General features: G+C 37.2%; 1 protein-coding gene across 4 annotated transcripts in view; it reads left to right on the top strand.

Annotated features, from left to right (window-relative positions):
* Positions 1-23035, top strand: part of RFX3 (regulatory factor X3) — a 125267-nt gene that overhangs the window by 38646 nt on the left and 63586 nt on the right. For 2 of the 4 annotated variants that reach the window (XM_040540791.1, XM_040540788.1), the window contains exon 2: positions 21393-21517. In XM_040540791.1, the coding sequence (XP_040396725.1) occupies positions 21401-21517 (117 nt within the window). In that variant the 5' untranslated portion in view covers positions 21393-21400. Of the gene's footprint in view, positions 1-9827; positions 9925-11683; positions 11777-21392; positions 21518-23035 lie in introns of those variants that run through there. The other 2 variants (XM_040540790.1, XM_040540789.1) reach the window with 2 other exon arrangements.

Raw genomic sequence — 23035 nt, 5'->3', positions numbered from 1 at the left:
TGGGGACATAAATCCTGTTCTATCCAACTGTTGATATGAAGCGAAACCAAGTGGCTATTTGGCTTGTTAACCAGAATGCCTGCAGCTTACACAAGTTTCCATGAAAACACTTTAAAAGAAACAAGGTGATTGTAATATAGAGGAGGTGCATGCTCAATATCAACGGACTTGGTGGATGTACTGTAGCTTTTGAAACATGACAGTGGTGTTTATTACAGCTTGAGTACCATGATAGACATGTTATCAAAGCATGTCTTTGCTACTGGTTTAAAGGGCAAAATAGGTTCTGATATAACCAGGGCTTTTAAAGCAATTTTTATCAGGTGTTGCACGTGCCAGTAACTACAGACTGATGAGGGTAAGGATTTTTACAGCAGCCTTTAAAGAAGCTGTTACAGCAGTGTAATACCGTCTGCTTACAGTAATGAATTAAAAGTCTTCACTACAGAGTATTTTAATGGAATGCTTAAAACTGAGAAGTGGAGATATTTTGGTGTGCAACACTTTTCATTCCATGGATACATTATCAGAGTTTATAAGGGGCTATAACCATAGTATCTACAGACCTATTAGTGCCAGGCCTGTGGATGTGATCCCTTTAAACTCCATGAGGGTTTGGAAAATCAAATCCTGGGACTCACTTAAAGAATATGCACCTTTGCTTGAAAAGGGAGAGCATATCACTGTGTTTATAACAAAAGCGTTTTGAGAAAGGTTACCAGCAGATGTTCATGAATGGAATTTTCATAGTAGCTGAAACTGGGGGAACAAGTACCTACCCTCCTGTGCAGCTTAATAAGCTATGGTCATAAAACCAGTGAGGGAACATTTTATCCTGAAGAACTTTAAAAGTGAATCTCAGTGAGGACAAAATCTATGAAATCATTGCTGTGAAAGTGAAAAGAAAGAAACAGCAGCCCAGGTCCAGGACATGTAGTGATTGGAGTTCAAACTGGGGGAAAATAAGAATGGCAGATGTCAGGTTCCACCTTGTGCTACCCGGCAACACCAGCACCAGATTTTTCCCACAAAATATCAGCTGGAACTTCACCATAGACTAGGTGAGCATTGTAGAGCTATCTGTTAAGTAGCAGGTGAGGCTGACAAATACAATAACTGCACAGTAAGAATGACATCAGTGAAGGCATAACCTTTTGAAATTGCCAGGTAAGAAATGGCAGGGTAACAGAAGGCTGTATGTTTTGCAGAAAGCCTCTTACTACGATTCTTCCACTAGATCTTCAGCCATGAACTCTCCAGCTATAGTCCTGGCCTATGATCCTGTTGTAAGGAAAACAAAGTGTAAAATTATTATTTATTGTAATGATTTTCATAAATGTATTGTGTAAATAAAGCTGAGAATCCGTCTGTAAGGTTGTGTGTGTGTTCTTTAACTATCCCACCACATATTTATTTTTAAATGGGCAATGTAGACAGCAAAGTTTAAAATTTCATGATAACTTATGTATGACAGTAAATATTATAGGGTGAGTTGCTGGGGTTTTAGGTAGCTTTCTCCTTACATTGGTTTGTGTGTTGCTTCTCAGTTCTCATCATTCAACTTTAATTGTTCCAAGAGAGCCTGGTCTGCTGCATTACCCAGGACAAACGATGGGACGTTCACCACAGCCATGGCTTCAGGAAAAACATTCCAATCTTTAGATATTTTCCATCTTAAAGAGGCACACATCTCAAGGGCATCTCAGACTAAACTGGCCAAGCTGTCCCCTTGATGAAATCCTTGTATACAAGTCTTCCCTGTTTTCTCAAGAAGAAATATGTCTGTGTTCCTTAGCTTTTGTAGGAGTGCTTGTACATTCCTATACTACGGATGCATATTATCCAACGCTTCCTGAATAATAGGGTCAGGGGCCTCAGGAGTTTCAGGTGGCTTTTCCACTTCTGTCTTGTTGTGTTCTAGGAAAGTGAGTTATTTTCCCCCTTTTCTGATTTCTCTGTTCTGTATTCTCCAAGTGTTTTTGCAGAGCAGCTGTATACATTTTAGCTTTTTTATATGATGCTGAGTCTGTGTTTTTGAGAATGTCTTTCATTTCATCATCCACTGCCTTCCCCAGATACTGGTGGCACTCTACCTTTACTAGATACATCTTAATTTGATCAGAACAAGTAGCCCATCAAAGTGTTGGCATTCTCAAAAATAACTTCAGTCTGTCCAACTGAGAACTGGTTTGTTGCTGAAGGTATAGAGGCTAGTAAAATCATAGTAGTATACCTTTCATGAGGTCTGCTTTGTAATAAAGACAAATAGCATTTGTCTTGCTGCAAGAAGTGCATCTCTGATTATCAGCAGGATCACCAGTGTGGTTCTGGCTAAGAACTCTGTGAGCATCCCATCTGATTTCATCATAGCAGTCCACTCATGCTCCCACATAGATCTGATGTTAATATCTATATTCTTCAGGTGGTCCATCTTTTGCTGTGACATGCAATAAAAATGCCCAAAGGTGATCCCTCTCAGAGGGTTCTGGACATTTTCATAGAAGCATTTGATACAGCCGTGAAAAAAAAAGAAAAAAAAAAAAGCTATTCAAAGCTGTTGGCACCCTGTCAATGACTGCATAACAATACAAGTAGGCACCTACTTCATATTCACTGCTTTGCAGTATGTGATTGATTTGAATGTTTTCCTTTTCAGCCATGTACATAAGACATTGATTTTAGGGAGCTGCATATCTTTTTCCACCGATGATAGCCTTCTGGAGGGAGAAATGCTACCATGCTATGTTTAAGAAACATAAACTAGTAAGGAGAGGTGAATATAGTATGCCAAGAGGAGTCTATGCAGAGGTGAACATTAATCTCTTCACCTTCCGTTTTCTCATAGAATGCACATATTGCTTGAAGTCATCACCCCAGTTTCATTGTTGTGTATTCTACAAGCATACCTTTGCATCCTGTTGGCTACAGTAATAGCATCCTTTTTGCAAGTCAAAAATCTTTTGATTAGCTGTGTACCATGCCAAGAATTGCTATTTCTCCTCAAAACATCATGCTGTCAACACCATAATATTCAAGTTGGAAGAGGGGCTATGTAATTTTGGTTTTAAGCACTGCTGAAAAAAAAGGAGGAAATAACATTTGCAGCACTTAATTTCCAAAGCATGGGGAACGCTACTGAGCTTAACAGGCAAAAATTTAGAGAGTCTGAACTATATGTATTCAAGCTGTTTATCTCTATGCAAGTTTACCACTCTGGGGGATCATTTGTCAGTTTTTTTCTTCAGAAGCTGGCTAACAATTAAGTAGCCATCATAGCCTTTGGCATTAGGTGCTAGCAAAATGTAGTCCTTAAACTTTATGTCCATAAACAACAAAGTAAATACCACAAAACATATTTCCCCTTCAATCTCCTATTCTCCCTCAGTTTGCTTTTCTGTCCCTTCCTCTTTGTCCCAGGGTGCATCTGGTGCTAACTTCAGAGTCAAAATGTAATCTGGGACACGTGTCCTGGTTTCCTGCATGCATTTCATATCATAAAAAATTGCAGCCCTGTACTTCTGGATCATGAGCATGAAGTGCTGAAGAGCTCTTCATAGCATATTCTAGACTTCAAGGCCAGTGGTCACACTTATGATGCTTCCCATAGAAAAATCTATTTGCTTTTTAATAGCTGGGGCCTTGTACTTCTGTAAACATTCCCCAGTCCTGCGAGGCATTTGTCAGCACAGTTAGCTTATCCTCATACCTGTATTAACTGCACAGTCATCTATAATACTTACAAGTGTGGATGGGATTATAAAGTATAGAATAATGGTCACAAAAGTTTCTTACCCCAAATAGCTTCTTGATGTCCCTTACACCATAATTATATTCATCATTTAAAAGCAGAAAACAGATGTATGGAAGTCTGAGGCTGTTGTTTGGCCTTTAAATTGTACAACCTTTTTTCTTCTCAAATAGGAGAATAATGCAATATATATATATTAATATGTAACAGATCCTCAAACAAGGGGATCTTAGCATCATCTTCACGTGCACAGACCACCCCGTTTGTTCTGTAGCTCCTGCAGCACTTCACACTTCTGCATGTCAAATCAGTAAGTGCTTTGAGACTTCCAGCAAAAAAGATTAATGTCACCGATACTCAGATTGGTTAAATAGTGCAGCTGTTTGCCTGTAATTTTAGAATGGGGGATTGTACTGTGTACCCCGCCCCCAATGGCTTTTATAATAATGATAGCCAAGTAGAAAGTCTCATAGAAACACAGCTTTTACTATTTGAGTGCTAACACAGTCTAAAATTCTTTGTGCATTTATATTGCTTAAATTAATAGTGTGAAAATAAAGGCTTCAGCTTGCTGACAGCATGAAGACAGCTCTGAGCATAATCACAATGTTCAAACAAATAACATAAATGGTCAGAAATTTGCTCTGGACCCCAAACAAATGTTTCATAAATACCTGATCTCATATAACAGATCTTTATTCTTCTGTAGATCTCCAAGCCCCAAACCTCTGGATCAGCCATGCTCACTGCTGCATGTGGCTTCCATGAATCACTCTGCCACCCTGTCCACCTCCTGTGCTACATTTGAGGGTGAGGGGAAAGCTGGACTTCTAGACACCCTGTTGAGGCTTGAGAGAGCAACTTGGGTGATGCTGTTCCTGCAGACATCTCACTCATACTCACTCAACTTTTGTGGGCACAAACTCTTACTCTGCAGTGGGCTGCAGTAACCAGTAAGTCCTTTGCAGGGTACAACCCTGTAACCTAGCATGAGATATTCTCCTACTGCATCAGTAAGTTTAGAAATGTAGTTTGCATGTATGGGACATTTTAGTTTCCATAGCTCCTTGCTGATAAACACTTAAGAGTGCTGCAAAATTAATTCAGTTTTCCTAATCAATAGTCTTCTTCTAACAGACCAGCTCATATGTTTACCCTTCTTGACTATCACTCTACTGCTCCTGAAAGTAGGCTTTGTCCTTAGGCTCTGCAACACCCCCTTGCACTTTCTTAAGTAGCTGTTGTTTCTCAAGAGCATGGTTCTGCAGGCTGCATTTAAAATGTAATAGAAAATGTGTATACACAGTAACTGTGGTCTCAGAAGACAGCCATCATCTTCGTATATGCAATTAAGGGTAAGGAAACACAGAGCGCCTCATCATGGTACAAGAAGGAGCTGTAAGATTCCCCTTAAGCATTGGGCAAAGGGAGCTCCCATCAGGACTTGCTCTTTCTCTCTGAAACTTACCTGGAAGAAGAGTTCCTGATTCATGAGCCCATCAGATGGTTCTTCTGCTTTGCACAATCTTTTTAGGGATTCCCACTGGGGCTTTTCCTTACCGTCCCCCTTCTCCCTCCCCATCCCTCAACACATTCTTGTAAAGTTGGCGTTTTGTTCTGGATTTCCACTTCTGCAGACAGCAATGCCTGTGTCTTGTAGCACAGTGCAAAGCCCCACAGCTGCATCAGCAGTAGTGCATGGCCATCCTGGCAGGCAGTTTGGTGCCAGCAGCAGGGCTTCTTAGTCCAGGACTGGGCTCTTCTTTGCACATGGCCTAGGATGCATGGGGGCCCCTGATGGACCGACTCCTAGGACAGGTCCATCGGCCCTGTGGATGCTCTCACTTGGTTGTGCCCCTCCAACCTCACCACAATCCTCTGTGTCCTCTTGTCCCTCCCACCACCCCAGCCACGTTTGTCCTACCACGTTTTGGAGTTGTGCTTTGGCACTGATCACAGACCCCCAAAGGGGAGTTCGATGGCTGGCTTTTCCTGCCCATGTGAACCCTGCATGTGGTAGTCTGCCTGAAGGTGCAGGATGTTTGCTTTTTCAAAGGTAGTTCATTGCACACTTTGCCACTATGAGCCAAATGGCTGTCATTACAAGAAGTAATTTCACTCATAAAATGTGTATATTTGTAAACCTAGTTTAATTTTATCTTTCGTGTATATTTCTTATTCAGAAATGAGAAGTAAAAGTGATACAGTGTATGAAGTTTGCAAAGTGTATTGGACCTCAACAGGTTGCTGTGCTACATGTGTGAGCATTGTTGCATGTGTTGAATTTGTTCTTTACAACTCATTATAAAAGGTGCAGAGTTAGATTGTATAGGGTGATTTTTATATAGTCACTCTCTCCTGGGATAGTAAAGAATAGCTTTTATGGAATAGGTTATGTTGTGCAGATCTAACTATTCTCTATTGAGGATGGAATAAAATTACACACCCACCCACCCACCCACCCCCCCACCCACCCACACCCCTCTAGTTTAGTGTGTTACTTACAGAGCACCAAGTGTGAGACACATTACTTCTGTCCACACGTAGGATACCAAGTGTGAGGCAAATAATGCTTCTGTAAGTGTGTTATACTAGCTTTCGTTAAGTTACTAGCAATGTCCACATACACTCAGTTCAGAATAGCTAGCATAGTGTCTGTATCATCCTAATATTGAAGCTGCTTCCACATCATTATTAATCTTCTGGAGAATGCAGAATAGGAATCTATGTCATGCGGTCATTTTGGTATTGTAAGGCTTGCCACTTACATTTTTTACTAATAACTGTTTACAGCATACTTGCTGAATAAAATTTCATGGCTACAGTTTATGGAACTTCATTGTCTATACCCGCTGAATTTTCTTCATTCTCTTTTTGATATTTTTTTTTTCTTTCTGATCAAAACACCTAGCTTATTGAAACTGCATTTTTCCCTAGATAGTCTTTATTTCAAGACAGCTGATACTGGAAATATTTCTTAAATTCTGTGGTACATACACATTTGCATGTCAGCGGTTTAAATGTGGAAGTGTTCCCATAGCACAGTAAGAGCCCAGGTTATGTGGAGGCTGTATCGATGTTCAGTTTAATTCAGTGTTCTGTAGGTAGAAAGGGTTCAGTTCAGAGTATCTGCATTATTTTAGTATTTGTTTAAAGTTAGTAGAAGGCAACTTACAAAATAACTTCATAAATTTGTTTTAGCTTACACTGTGGCACCTCAATATATGTATAACTGTTCCTGTTTATTTTTCCTGTCTAGTAGTTCAGGAACATATTTTTAATATTTCATTATGTATTTTAATACATATAACTTTGTATTGTTTGTTAGCATTTTCACATTCTTTGTAACAGCTGATGTTATTAACAATACACAGAATCATAGAGTGGCTCAGGCTGGAAGGGACCTTAAAGATCATTTAGCTCCACCCCCCTGCCATAGGCAGGGATGCCACCCTCTAGATCAGGTTGGCCAAGGCACCATCCAGTCTGGCCTTAAACACTTCCAGGGATGGGGCATGGGTTTATATTTTAAAGCAAAATTTTGGCAAAGCCTAAGAAAAAGACCTTAACTTTGCTATATAAACCTTGGCCTGAAGACTGCAGGCACCTTGTTTCATCTTAATGTGTTGTGTCTGCTTAGGTGATAATTACGTTATAATTTCTTTGCATGCACCATCTGTAAATGTAGACCATGTAAATACGGATTTTTTTCGTGTTGTGGCTCAGAAGTAACCATGTTTCTGATACCAAGAGGGAAAATATAAAATGGATATTTTTTTTTTTCCACAATGCAAAACTACTCTATTTTTAAGGTTTGAGTTAGGTAGGAGTAATGTGCAAGTAGTGTTCCCTAGGGTAGAGAACTTTTCTCCAGGAACTTGATACTTCTGGGAAGGTGGAGAGAAAGGTGGGATAGGAAGGAAGAAAAAAGCACTGATTCTGCTAAACATCACAAAACTATAATAAGGATGTTCCTATGACTTCATTGTTTCTAGAAAATGCATAGCATCTGTCTTTGTAAATAGTTTAAAAGTTAGGAATAAAATTTCATTGTTTTTTGATAGTCTTTTCTTGTAGTGTGTAATAAAGCATGCAGCTCATCCTGGTGTTCTTGATTTGTGTAATTTGCACTTCAGAAAGAAATTTTGTTTTGCCGGAAGTCTTTAAATATAGTAATTGAAAAAGTAGCAAATATGACTGGCTTCTGTACTGGTTAATAAGCAGCCCTGACATTTCAAATGTGAATAAACCGTTTAGACTTGGCTTATTTGTAAACATATTCATTATGGATCTACAATGGGTACAACAGCAATCAGAGCATGAATCTGTCCATTTTTTAAACTCCCCCAAGTATGGTCACTGAGCTTATGTAATATATATGGCATCAATTGAACTACTTTTCTTTCTCCTGCCTTTCCAAAACAATTGATGTAATTGTGTCATTTTCCTGATTCACCAAAAATGAAGAATTACTTGGGAACATACCAGACTTTAACTGTGGTGGCAGAGTTCAGGGGCTTTGTTTGTTGCTTTGTTTCTTTGTTATTTCTTGGAATTAAAAAGGGAATTCTGTTTGCTTGATATTATTGTAATACAGGGAACTGTTTAGTTTTCCACTTGGAAAATTACAACTAAGGAAATGTGGAGCAGAAAGCTATTAAGTATTTGATATGTGGAGAGTATTGTATACTTTGGAATAACACAATGGAACATGGCAAATCAATGTTGAAAACAACAAAACAAACGCTTAAGCCAAAAATAAATATTGCAATCACTTGGTACTTTGTTCTAGTCTGTATTAGAAACTTAAATTATAATCTAGAGAAATAAAAGAGAGGAAAATCATTGCTTTTCACCAAAAATTTTAAACAAACAAACAAACAAAAAAAAAAACAGTATTCTTCTGGGCATGATCTTGTCACTATTCTATTTATCAGTTGATCTCAGATACAAAAATGTAAATATAATAGCTGAATTGGTCTATACACTGTGAGAAGTAACACTTCAGCAAACTTGTTTAAAACACGTACCTGATTATGTAGTGTCTGTCATTTAGGTGAGTATTCCTTTGCAGTCAAGAAATTCCCTGTACAATGGTTGAGATTTTGCATGCTTTTGTTGAACCTTGGCAGAAGCGCCTGTAATATTTATCTGTATATCCTAAATAAGTGAGTAGCTGTGAGCATTTGTGGCTTTCAGCGAAGTTCTGTTGATTTGCTGGTTACAATTGTCCTCCTAAAGTTACTAACTAAACTACATATTGATTTGTGTTGCAGATAATGTAAGACCTACTTCCTGTTTCTATAGGAATAAAACTGACTTTTGTACTGAAAGTCTGTACATGCTGTTTTATACAGTGCAAGTTCCAAATGCCATCAGTGTGTTTGCTCTTTCTATAGGAAAAGAATCAGCATAATAAATTAGTGTAATTTTTGGAATGTAAAGAAGACTCAAGGGATAAAACCTTTTAGAACAAAATCTGTGAGAAAAAATGCACTAGGAATCAGACAGGTGTTGTTTTCACCAAGGACAGCAGGCCTGCTACTGTAATGCTGCAAGGTTCTTAGCAGTGAGTGCACAAACACTGTCTCTGTTAGCTGGAGGCAGGAAGATACCATGATATATTCCAAACAAGGTGAATGAACAATGTAGTAGTGAACTTCATTATTAATGAGGCAAAGTTACATGAAGCATACTGAGTAAGTTACTTCATACACCCTACCAACTGTTTCTGAACTAGCTCTTATTATTTCCATCTGTATGGTGGTGGAGAAATTTGAGATATCTTTCTGTTTTCCTCTAAGAGCTTTCTTTTCATCTTTTATTTGTGAAGATGATGTACAGATCCAAACTGTCTTTCTTTCTTCTTCTAACTAGAAAGTATATATTGGAAGTATTCTTACCTTAAAACTAAACTTCTAAACTTTGGTTCAAACTTAAGCTTCCAGTCTACTCATACTAGTTTTATATCCCATTATTCTTTTGGGTATCACACACCATAGTGCTGCAAATGCAGAGAAACTGTTTTCACTCTTACAGTCCAGTAGAATCTGGAGCCAAACTGTCAGTTACCTCTCGTAGTTTGAGTTTGAGTGCGTTCTGTCCTTAACTGAATGTGCCAGCTGCTGCAGCCAGTTAGTATGGTTTTTCGCTTTCTGCATACGGACTTCCTAAATGTAAGTGAAGCTATCTAGAGGAAACTTAAATGTTCCAGATTTTCTGACAGATTATCTCCATTTTGATGCCTAGAAAATAGCAAAATAGCAATAACTAGACATCGTAGTAGCTGGTTAAACTGAATATAGGTTAATGTAACTACTGATCACTACCAATTTTCTGATTTTTACCCCCTCAGTGTTAGATGAGTCAAGAACAGATAAATGAGACATAGAAAGAATGTTGTTAGGATTTTTTAGGTTGGCATGCATTTTTCAGAGAAAGTCTAAGTTGTTTTAGACTTACATTATTAGATCACTGATGTATTTGAGAACTAGAGTCACTCCAGCATAAACGTCATCTTTAGCATTTAGAAGACGTCCCATTAAAAAACAGACAAAAAACCACAGTACAATACCAAAATGAAGGTCTCCTCCTCATAGTTTTATTATTAGTAACTTTGAATTATGGCTCCCTGGCTATCTATGAAAATTGCTAATACAGTTTTTAGTCTGAGTAACACTTCCTATTCTATCCTATCAAGAAATCCTTGAGGGACACTTGAAGAAATAAGGAATATTTTTATGCAATTCATTTTCTTTGGAGTGGACTATACATGTTGAAAATTCCTACTGGGATTTCTTTTTCCTTGGAATCCTAATATTATAAGACTTCTGGAAGGAGGAAAAATTGACTGGAGTGCCATGTAACTTTTGAAAGTCTTGCTTTTTGTCAGTTCTGAAAGGGTAGGAAACAAGGACATGCAAGCATTTCTACAATGAGTACTATTTGCTACAATGACATCAGGAAATTGCTACTTCTTATGACTGAGTGTGTGGGGAGCCTGTCTCAGAGAAACTCTGGTAACCAGAAAGTAATCTTGTTTATCACTAAAAATACTTTGGGGTACCTTTTCTGAAGTTATAAAGGTATGTCATGACATTTAGGAGGGAAATAATTTACCTGTGCGTCTTTTCTTCAGGAGATTGTGTATTTAGTTCAGAGATGGACAGTTAACCAGAGAAATTGAAGGAAAAAGTATAATATAACCGTAGAATGACTAACAGTACTGGTTAGTAAAGGCTGAGATGGTCTAAGTGCTCTTTGAGCAGACTAATTCTGTAAGTTGGCACATCTCCAATCTGATGTGATTGTTTTTTGTTGTGTTTTTTGTTTTCTTTTGATGTGATTATTTTATATTACTCAACATCAGTTTATTTCAAAATTAAATGCAATAAAAATGTATTTTATCGCTTTTTCTCTTATTTCTACTACTAGACTATTGTCCTTGTTTACATGATAGAAATTTCAGTCACAGAATCACAGCATAATACGGGCTGGATGGGACCTCTGGAGTTTATCTAATCTATCCCATGTTCAAAACCAGGCTAAGTAGACCGGGTTGCTCAGTGCATGTCCAGTTCAGTTTTGAATACTTCCAAGAATGGGGATTCCACACTTATATCACCTTTTCCATTATTTGACTACTCTTGTAGTAAAATTGTTTTTTCCTTGTATCTATTTAAAATTTTCTGTATTCCAACTTGTGTTTGTTCCCTCTCATCCTGTCCCTGTGCATCTCTGGTAGTTTTTGAGCTCTGTTACCTCCATACACTCCCATTAGGAAGGAGATGGATAGTGATAAGATTTCTCTGTAGACTTCTCAAGTCTGAATAAATCCTGTTTGGTCAACCTTTCCTCCCACATCAGATTCCCCTGCCCTCTGACCATCCTTGTGACCCTCAGCTGGAATTAATTGCATCATTTTTCTTTTTGTAGTAGGGAGTCCAAAACTGGACAGACCTTTCCAGAAGTGGTCTCAAGTGTGGAACAGATGCACCTGATGGCTACACCCTTCCTAATACAGTCAAGGTTGCTGTTGGTCTTCTTTGCTTTCCATTTTCTTTATGGAGTAATGATTGTGTCTGAAAATGTAGCAGTATGAAAACTGAAGAGAAAGAGCTTAATCGGAAAAACTTCCATGTATCAATGTTTCACTTAAGCAAGTTAATATCATGCGTAATTACAATTAGCACCACAAATAAAACATATGAGAAACGTTTTTATGATCTTATCTGAATAACCAGCACATAAAGTGCTGAGATTTGTTACCTTTTAAATTTCTCAGAAATAAATAAGTAGATGTTCCACTGTCAGTCCATTAAACCATTCAGTCCTTACAAATCCTCTTTGGAACGTAAAACAGAACTTCCTAAGTATCTGCAGAGACATATGTGCTACTATAGCAAATGCTGTCAAGCCAGGAACAATCATAAGTGGAAGGGAGAAGGATGCTCTCTGCAGATCCATAAAATATATCAGATTATAGCATAAAAACATACAAACCTCCTGGTAAGTAAGATGTCCTAAAACATCAATCTGTGTTGGTTTAAGACACAGAGTTATTCAAAATACTACTTTTTAAAAATTCCTCGAGGATAGGTTTCATCTTTTGGGATTCCAGACTTTGTGAGTTATTTGGTCAACTGCTTACACCAGAAAGTTGTGGTTTTCTTGAAGTAGTTAAAAATGCATTTCAGTTGTGGCAATTCAAAGGACACATCTACATGATGTACTTCGGACAGCAATGAACAAGCTATGTAGGTGTTCTGAGCTGACTGCAGCTCCATGGCTGAGTTAATTACTCTGCTGTCAAGGAAGAGTTCACATGCCCTGCCAGACTGTTCCAGGTAATTCATGTCTGAGTGTGATCAGTAAAGGAGCTTTGCACTGAAGTAATTCAGTTCACAAAACTTTGGCTTATTCTGTACCTCACTGAAGATTGTTCAAGTCATAGGTGTACAGTCCCATAAGCATAATGGTTATTGTTGGCTCTGATATCCACACTCATTCATAGGTTTTAGTCTCTGAGGTCAAGATGGGCAAGCTTCTGGACTCTTGGACAAGGAAACCTAGAGCAAAAGTGAGACTTTTTTCTCTTCTCCAGCTTTCACGAGATGTCACTGGCACTTGAACACCTCTTTGAGGGTCAAGACCAGTCTGGCCCAAAGGCACTATTTACCCTGAGGTGTCACTACATAGATATTGGTCTATTCTGTCTTCTTCAGAAGGACATTACATATTTATGAACTGCTTTCCAGTCTTGTTTCCTGTCAGATAGTTGCAGACTATTCCAAGAAAGCAAATATGACAAAATACTACACTTCCTATACTAAATCAAACAGTCTAGTCAGGAGTCTGGGTGTAAGTCAAACAAGATATTTTCATTTTTCTGTTTTAAAGGCAACAGTTTTGTGATATGTGTGTGGGCAAGAATAAAAGTATATGTTTCATAAGTGGGCCTCCACACTACAGGAGAAGAAAGCTCCAGTGAAAGATATATCTAGTCCCTTCATTTTTAACAGGAGAAGGTAATCACTAAGTCATCTGCTGTTCTGCAAGACATACATCCTTCTCTCACAAAATGGGAGAAACTGGTGAGATTTTATCCAATCTGTTCAACCTGGAATAGTTTAAATGATTACATAGAATTATCACTGTAGCAAGCCTACAAATATTCCAATATAGAGAGGATTTGGGTTAATTTGCTCATTTGTTTTAATCCAAATGGCCCTGGGCAATCTGTTCTAGGTGTCCCTGCTTGAGTAGGGGGTTGGACCAAATGGCCTCCAGAGGTCCATTCCATCTTCAGCCATTCTGTGCAAATATCACAGGAAGCATCACAACAGAAAATTTGTAACATGGAGGTAATGCACAGAGAACAGAAACTATTTCCTGTAAAAATTGGTCATTCTGTTAAGTAGCTGCTCCAATGACTATAATGCTTTACCTGTTTTATTTTATATTTTGATCTATTGAGTGATTAACACAAGTGTCGTTTCCATTTTCATATCAAATTTTCTCCCTTTCTTTCATTAGTATCATGTTTACATACACTCTCTTTCGACAAAAGGATTGCAGCACATTAGAAAAAAATAACCCAACTCACCTCTGAAGTGAAATCTGAATCTACTTCCAGTATCATATCATCAATACAGAAGTGAGAAGAATGGTCTTTTACAGGTGGAGGTCTGCTTTCACTTTCTTCCTCAGAAAACATTGGCTGTTAGGCAAAATATCTCAAGTGGTAATAGTCAGTGCTTGAAGTATTAGATTATGTCCACCCTCCACACCTCCCTGGCCCAGGACAGAATATCATAAAACTAGTTATTGTTAATCTCAACAAAAACACTGCAATTTTTTAACCAAAGCAGTGGTGAAAGAGACTATGGGAGTGTGGGGGTGGAGAGAGTATGTCCGCTAAGAAAAATGCAAAAGAACTGATAAGCACTGTATAAGGAATTCTGTCTACTCTACAATACTGATGATAGTCCTGGAAATGTACACAGATGACTAATTCCCAATGTTTGTTCCCCATGCTATGTGCCTTAGTTAGTGTACAAGCACTTCAGAGAGATACCCCAGCATACTAATTTTCCAGGGGTCTGGGTGGTTTCTCCATAATGGTGCCTTGTAGGACTTTTTTGCCTGCAAATGCTTGAGATGACCCTGCTTAAGCCCTGTTTTGTTGATTACATGTTGCCTTTCATTTATATCACGCCAGGCCCATTACTTATCAGTCCTGTCCACCAAACCCTTACAGGACTGCTGGTAACCCAGTTGTTCCTGGTTTAAATCTCTTCTTATGAGGTTAGCTATCTGGCTGGCAAAGATTCTTTTGCCCCACTTAGTGAGGTAGATGCCATCTTCCCTCAGTAGATGTTGACCATCGAACAGAGTTCCATGGTCACAGAACCCCAAATGCTGTTGCCAGTGCTAGTTCTACAGCCAGTTGTTGATACGCAGTATCAGCGCCCTCTTCCTCACACCCTTTCACATCATTGGCAGGATGAAGGAGAGCATCACCTAGGCTTTTCCACTTAAAGAATCTCCAGTTGAAAAATCAATGCCCGATAATAGAACTAAAATTTTTTTTATAAGTTGTTAGTTTTGTTTCTTGTAGCTGTTGTTCTTGATAGTCTCACCACAACAAAAGAAACTCCTCAGTTTTGTTTTGTCCTGTTGTTTGTGAATGTAACCTTCTTGTTGTTGTGTATTGATGTGTAGGCCTGATGTGTAATATTGATATACTACCCACCAAGGGTAAATACACTTTTGGAGTTTTAACAGGTAAAATCAGTAGGTCGATCAAAATGAGAGTCATGATGTAGTCATTCAGCATACGTGTACATGTGTTTGTTTTCTGTGGTCTGCTGGAAACATGGAATTTCATTTTGACAATTGATGACGTTGCTTTTTGATGTTGTTAATGTTTTTTGGTTTTTGTTTCTTTGTTTGTTTTTGGTGGAGTTGTTACCACTTTCATTGGTCCCTTTCATTGTGTGTATTTCCATACTTCCTCTTGCTGTTACTCTGCTATTGTAGGGTTGTACTACTGGAAATTATATGTGAATCCAGAGAATCAGGCTATATACTTTATTCTGTGCCATTCAGTTAACCACTATTCTACCCACATATCCTTGAAAAGCTGAGAAGAGTAATGAAATGCATGTTGCTAACTGAAATATTTAGGAACCAGTCTTTATATCTTCAGTGTTTAGCTGCCTACTTTGGTATCCCTAAGAATCAGAGAGAAGGCAAAAGATCAAACAATGTTTAGTAAGAAATTGGTGTTCTGACATGAAAATACGTTAATATCTTAAAATTACTTACAATATTCCTTTTTTTATTTTTCACTGTGAATAGCACGTATGAACTGCCTTCTGCTTTACTGCTAATACAAATAAATGTTTCCCTGTAATTCATTCAATATCTCTTGTTTGAAGGCAGTTATTCATAAAATTTATGTTTGCACAAATATTAAGAAAGAATTCTTATCTAAAACTCTAAAGTATTATTAAGACTTGTTTCAATTTATGCTGTTGTTCAGGAACCAAGCATTCTGTATTACATGTTGAAATTAGATATTCTAGGAAGCTTTCCTTTATTGTGAAACACATAATGTGGCCAGAAATTCTTAATGAGTATATTGGTGTTTCAACATTATAAATACATAAGATCTGAAGATTAGCTTTTTATTCTGACCATTAAAAGCTTGTCACTATTGTGTATGATTACAAGATTTTGTTCACTTTACCTTCTGGGATGTTTTATTTAGCCTTCTGGAGGAGAAAAAAGAAATTTCCTGCTGCACTTGAAAGTAAATAACGGGCTTTTATTTTCTGCATTAATTTAAAACCTGCTATATCATTTTGTGTAGGCAATAATGCATATGCAGCTGAACAAAACTTTGTGTACTCTAATAGCTTTAAAAAAAGTCAATTAGTTCAGAGTGAAGCAGTCCAGTAAGAAAATAAACAGTAATCGTTAATATGACACATTTTAACAATCTTACTTGATAACTAATTGTTCAAGTTAGATAGTTTTCAACTATTTAGCCGTGATATTTCAAGTCTAGAAAACAGAAGGATTCCAATTGTGAATTTCAGTGTATTAAAAAATCTCTGGGGAACTTAACAGACAACATGAAATTTTACAGAATATGCAGGAAAAGGGTAATTTTCAGCATAGTAGCTTTCCCTGAGTACTCTCCGCTAGACTGAAGAAATGCTAATCTTGTCACGTTCAGCAGCTGGGCTCGAGCAATAACTTTTTCCCACTTGGAGGGGTTAATTAGCTTTCTTTCAGAATGTGCCCTATTTGGTTTACATTCACATGATACAGCAAGTACTGGCTATACAAAGCAAAACCATTAACAGGTGGGTGTGTCCAACTGCTTAATTAGCCAGAATAAAAAGGATCATTGTCAAACATGGATCTGTTGCTTGTGATACACCTGACTCCCATTAGGCAAGGATGGTGTCTTTTTGCTGTAATATACAGTACTGTACTTATATGTAGCATCAGTGAGAAATGGAGAGACTCCATCTAGATTATCAAAATGTGTTCATATAACATTGATGCAATGTAAAAGAATTACACTGACTGCCTCACAAACATGTAGTTACAAAAACTGTGAATAGGAAGTTGATAAAAGTTTACTTTCAAACATTACATGGCATCTGCAAAGGAAAGTCAATCACGTATAATGTGGTATGGTAAGGAATTGTATTTGGGATGAAGACTTAGAGCAGAATGATGAAAAAAAATACTATTGAATAAGTCAATATTACATCATTAGGTAAACCTAATGTTCTGCTTAGGGAAAACAAACAGCAAAGTTTATGTTCCCCAGCCATGCTGTAACCATCCTCATTTACTTACTGATAAATCAGTCTATAGAGCTACCAATTAGCCTAGATTATTAAGAATAATGTAACTATGATTCTGAGGGAGACAAGCACATCAAATTGAATGCTTAAATATGGGTCTGTCACCAAATTGAGAGTGTAAAGATGAAATGGACTCGGTCACCAAAACACTTCGTTCTGAAACGTAGGTGCAGTTTACCCAAGTTACACAGCTTCCATGCCCTGTGGATGAAATGACGAGGTCTGAAGTTTGGCAGGTCACTGTCATAGTGCCAGCTGTGTCATGGGTAGTCCTAGGACAGGCCATGGGGGGTCCTCTGGAGTGTCTGCAGTTCTTCTTGGGGATTCTGTCCCACGTACCCCTGGATCCACTCTTGTATGTCCCTGTAAGGTCTCATATGTGACTTTTTACACTCTCCTATAGGACTGGGCAGAGTACCTGATTCTCGACTACCCCTGTTCATCATCCCACAGTGCCTATCAGCAGACTGTCAGCTGTCAGTGGTACTTGTGGTCTGCCCATGTCAAGGCTTTTCCACAGGGACTGACGGCTGGCTTACAAGCAGGGTATCCTCTCTTCTTGGAAGAAAGCTGCTTCCTTTTTCTAAAAGGGCTGGCACTAATGGCAGTCAGGCACACTCCATGACAACTGCCACAAGGACAGAAAGATGTTAGGTTCCTCTCTCAGATTAGAGAACCTCCCTCTAATTTCATTTCATCTTGAATTGCAGATGTAATGATCAAGTACGGTGTGAGACGTGACATAGCAATTAACAGTGTCGGAACGGCTTCTTAAAAGTCACAACTCTATTTGACTACAGCAGCACTCCTCCTCCCTTTCAGTGATTGACATGTTTGTACACTGTAACCAGGAAACAACATGCAGTCAAGTGAAGCTAAAGGGTGCTATGAAATAATGCCTTTTAATTCTTTTGGACTCTTCACTTTTGCTTCCAGCTGGACATGCAGTGCCTTGTATGAGTGTTTGTTAGAACTGGTGGCTTAAAATAACCCTATTAACTGAGCCACGAAACAGACTGGAAGTGCATTTATATAGCAGAGAGATGCTTTAGGAAGTTACTTAACGTTAAACTTTTGATTTCCACTATTCTGTCAGCCTGCCAATGTTTTTGCCTGGGTAACATGTAAGAGTGAACTCCAGCTGGCTCATATGAGCTGTTTCTCTTTTTACTTCACTTCTGAAGGATTTTATCAAGTTGAAGGCAATGGGCTGAGACAAAAGTTCATATGATTTATGAGTTAAGGGCTGAGCTTCATCGCTAACTGAATAGACATATCCACAGGGTTGTTTGGATACTTTTGGAAAATTTTAAATTCTTACTTGGCTGAAAAGTAGCTTTTACCAGGCAGCACTGTGTCTGCACTACACATTTTTGTCTTCTCTTTATTTTCTGTATTTATGCAGGATCCATAATGAGAAAAAAATTGCCCAATGAATTTACATATGATTATGCAAAACAGGAAAGTTTTTTTTTCTAAATATTTTCAATACAAAAAAAAAGTCGTTGTTAATAGTGACTTTGCTTTTAAAGTAGTAAGAATATTTCTTTATCAAAATCTCGTGACTTCAGAAAGTGAAAGATCATCTGTGAATGAATCTGAGATGATCAGAAATGAGATCTGTAAATGAATTAAATGCAAATCAAAGTTCATAGTTTCCTGTAGCCCAGGTTCTTTCTTGTTAGCAGTGACTTGGTGCTGAGCAAGAGATAAGTAAAAATTGAATTGCTCAAATTTAGAAAATGGTTACAGTGTTTAAAATATAGTGTTAGTGTTTAGTATAAATCTAAAATATTCAATTATTAGTATTCCATTAGGTATGTTGCCATTATTATGTCATTTGTTATGTTTTGGTAACCCCCAAAAGCACTTGCTATCCCATTGTGCTGTGTCTCTTCACAAGGTATGATAATCAGTGCTATGATTATTATTTCCATGTATAAGTTTATGCATACATATATAAAACATAAATCCGCATTTTGCCTTTCTTTGCAAAAAGTAGTTTTCCAAACCTTTGACTCTGAGCTTATTTAAGATCATACATTTACATTGTGGAGGAGTTTGGTCTAATATCTAAGGTCTTGTATGGCACAATGACTTAAGTTACGTGAAGAAACTTTAAAAATGATTGCATATTGGAAAATAAATAAAATTTTCTTTCAGGACTTTACTGCTGGAAGTTGAATGCTGTTGTTAATATTTGACTTAAGGGTAAAACTATTGGTTTTCAGTTAGGATAGACTGATATGTGAAATGTAGCACAGTTCTTTGAGATAAATAACTATTTTGGATTTTATACTGCCTTTTCTTTAGGTACAAAGAAAAGTATGAAATTTACTGTTTCACAGTAAGTGTATTTATCCTGAGGACATCCATTTATAATTGGGAATTTAAATCCTAATTTAATTAGGATTTTTAATATTCCAGTCATTGTCTGTGAAGTTTAGTTTTTCTTTTTCATTTCTTTCTGTATCCTAATTTTTGCCAGGCAGGCTGGAAAGAGGTACAGGGTTCAGTCGTCATAGTAACTTAGAGCTTATTGATCAATCTTGAACAAGTTTGATCAACAATTTTTCAGCCTTTCTGAATATTGGAAAAGCAGTTAAATCTATTATGCACTATAGACATGGCTCAGTGAAGTTTAAGCCAATAATGTTCCCAGCTGGCAAAGTCCTGCCTGTCTCCTGTCCCTATCCCAAATTTATATGCCTGTTTCCTGCTCTGCATGGACTACATTTGAATGCACAGTCAGTAAGAGGGAGGGGCTGCAAAAACCTGGCTTTAAATCAGCTTAAACTGCTCTGGAACCCAGCCTTGAAAGGAAGGTCTGTTATTGCAGCTGGTTCAGTAGTCAAGCAAGGAGAATATTGAATTTTCTGAGGAGCTTCCAAGGTTTATTTGTGCAATAATGAATTCCTCCTACTATGAAATAGTATGCCCTTGAATAGATACATTTTTTATTATGGTTTTGTTTCAGTAAATATTGTAGGTTGTTTTTTGGGGGAGGCTTCTTTGTCTGGGGGAGGTTAAAGTGTACCTTCTTCCCTGCCAGACATCTGTGCCTGTTTGGTTAAACTAAAAAATTACTTGGTTAGGGCATTGTAAGTATTGGTAGATTTGTAGATTCTTCAAAGAAACCTGGATAGTAACACTACTCATTTTTGGTGATATTGGTACTTGGGTTGCCAAAATATTCTGTAGCTAAAATAGATTAATACAGATTAAGTAAGGCTTTTAGATAGTGATTGGTTTAGAGACTACTGTTTTGTATTTGTTGACTGTAATTCTTCACAGAAATATACAGTCTTCTGTTCTGAAGGTACCAGGTGAAGAAGAAACTGCCTCATCTAGTTATTATTTTCACTGGTTAATAACCTACTGCATAAAAGATACTGATTAAAAAACAAAACAAAACAGTCTTCTTCCTGGCTTTCAATTACTGTTGATTTGTTTTCCAGTCAAATGTATTGCTATATCTTCTGTGCAAAATTGAGGAACCCTATAGTTCCCAGTATAAATTTCCTGTGAGAGCAAACAACATCCTCAGTTGTCTTTCTGATAAAGTTTTCGTTGTAAAGCATTTTCTTTGTCTCGCAAATCATTTCACTGTATTGTATCCAGTTTTCTATTGTTCCCTTTAAAATGTCAGTGTCACAATTTTAGCTGCTTTTCTACTGCATATGTACTTTATGGTTTTAGTGGTAATATTTCTTCTCAGATTACAACTACAATGGTTGCTTTAATGCTTTCTGCTGAAGGGTATTTGAGTTGCTTTTTCACTGTGACTCGTTAAATGCTTTTCAGAGACTGCTTTCCAGATTACAACCCTTCATTTTGTGAAGTGTTACAAGCTTAACTTTAAACTTCGTATAGAGTTTTTAGTATAATTCAGTAAGAAAGAAAATAAAAAGTTTTGAATGATGACCAGTTAAAAGCTTAGAGAAGACTTTACTTGCTGCTGATTTTTCTGAGTTATTCCTAAAGTAACAAAGTGAGATATCTCTGCATATGTAAATAAAAGATATTTTAAATATAAGTATGAAAAAAGTAAGAGAGAAAGTATTTGCAATAACTCATGCTAGCAGGGGAAAAGTTGCCTTTTAGCTAATACTGAGATTCATATTAGCTGATTTTGATATCCAGTTAGGCTAAGGGATAAAACCCCCAAATTAGGGTGCCAAAATAAGTGCCAAAATGAAAAATAAAAAATAAATAAATGCACTAACCTTTTAATTTTACTTCTTAATTTTATTCAGAGACCACGATGCAGACATCAGAGACTGGGTCGGATACAGGTTCAACTGTGACTTTACAGACATCTGTGGCTAGCCAAGCAGCAGTGCCCACACAGGTAGTACAGCAAGTACCAGTTCAGCAACAGGTAGGTGGTGTTAGTTTTGGGAGGAAATAAAAAATCCTGAGGGATAGTTCTTCACAGTGTAGTAAAGAACTTGATTTTGTACAGGGCTGCTGAATGAACTGTTTTGCTTTGCTTTAATGATTTTATTTTGCTGGAACTAAAGTAGCCACCTAGAAAGGCAGTCTGTTTTCAAGGTCTGTTCCTTGAACTAGAGTATCTTGACAGGCACCAGCATACATGATTCTAACAGTAGGTTAGAGGTAGGTACTTTAAAGTAGGTACTTTATCTAATAACTCGTATAAATTTAATTTATATCTCTGAATATTACATTTGTTCCTTTGAATCATGATTAATATTTATGATATTGCTGGCTGTATCATTTTTCCTTTAGTTTTGAGTTCCAATTAAGTGCAATATAAATGTTGCAATGTAAAGTGATTAATCTCTAGCCTTGATTCACTGCAAATCTTTACACAATGTCATGAAAGTATTTGTGGTATGACCATATGTAATTCATAATGTGCATTTGCCAGGAAAGTAAGAAGACTTGTAGCAGCCAGCACAGTTTACACCTCTGTTACATGAGATTGTCACTCACTTATGTAGCACCCACAAGCTTTGTGAGTGGTGACTGAAGGAAAAAAGAAAAAGTTGTGAGGTTGAAAACGGGGACTGAACATGAAAGCAGTAACAACTGTCTAAGATTTTTCCTGTTTACGCAGAAATTAGCTGTCTCTGTGACAAGTACTCTAGGTGATAACCGATGTTGGTTTTCATCAAAAACTGACTTCAAAAATCACTAATTTCAAAATCACTAATTTGAGAATTAGACATAACTTATTAAATAGTGTAGTCTGTCTCTGCCAATGAAATACTGTTCCCTAAATTATTTTTTCGGCATTTTATCAAGTTTAATTCCAGGTGATATATTTTTTCCAGGTGGTATGTGCTTTTGTAACATTTTTCCACACACTCCTACATTTTTCTAACATTTTCTACCTGATGTACAAACTACATTTCAAATGCCTTTCAGTACTATAGCTTCTGCTTGTATGTTCATGTATCTTTTAGGATGCAAGCTTGTTTTTAAAACAAAAATGTTTCAAAGCATTAAATTTGGACTTAAAAATGTTATTTAAGTCTTTGTGTGTATTTGCTCAGAATTCACCATTAGTGGATCAACAGTTGTCTGAAGTATTCTCCTGAGTTCAAACTATTGTACAGCTCTCTCCTAACTTGATGTTGATTAGAATATAGGTTCTTTAATAGTGTGCTAAGTTTTAATTGATGCTTTAGTGATGCTTCAACTCAGAAAACCTTTATAGGAGATTTTGTCTGGCTAATTATTTTTTAAGCACTGTAAAGTACAGGACTTCTTTTTCTTTATGAAATATGATCTGGATAACTTGACATGTTTTTATGTTCTCATATGATGACAGATTTTTTGGATGTAGCTTACGTGATTTATTCTTTGTTACTGCTGTATTTCAGCTTTTTAGATAAAATACTGCAATTTGGTAGTGCTACACAGTTGTTTA

The sequence above is a fragment of the Cygnus olor genome, chromosome Z, assembly GCF_009769625.2.
Source record: "Cygnus olor isolate bCygOlo1 chromosome Z, bCygOlo1.pri.v2, whole genome shotgun sequence".
In the NCBI taxonomy this organism is placed as follows: Eukaryota; Metazoa; Chordata; class Aves; order Anseriformes; family Anatidae; genus Cygnus; species Cygnus olor.
This window is presented reverse-complemented; position numbering and strand designations above follow the sequence as displayed.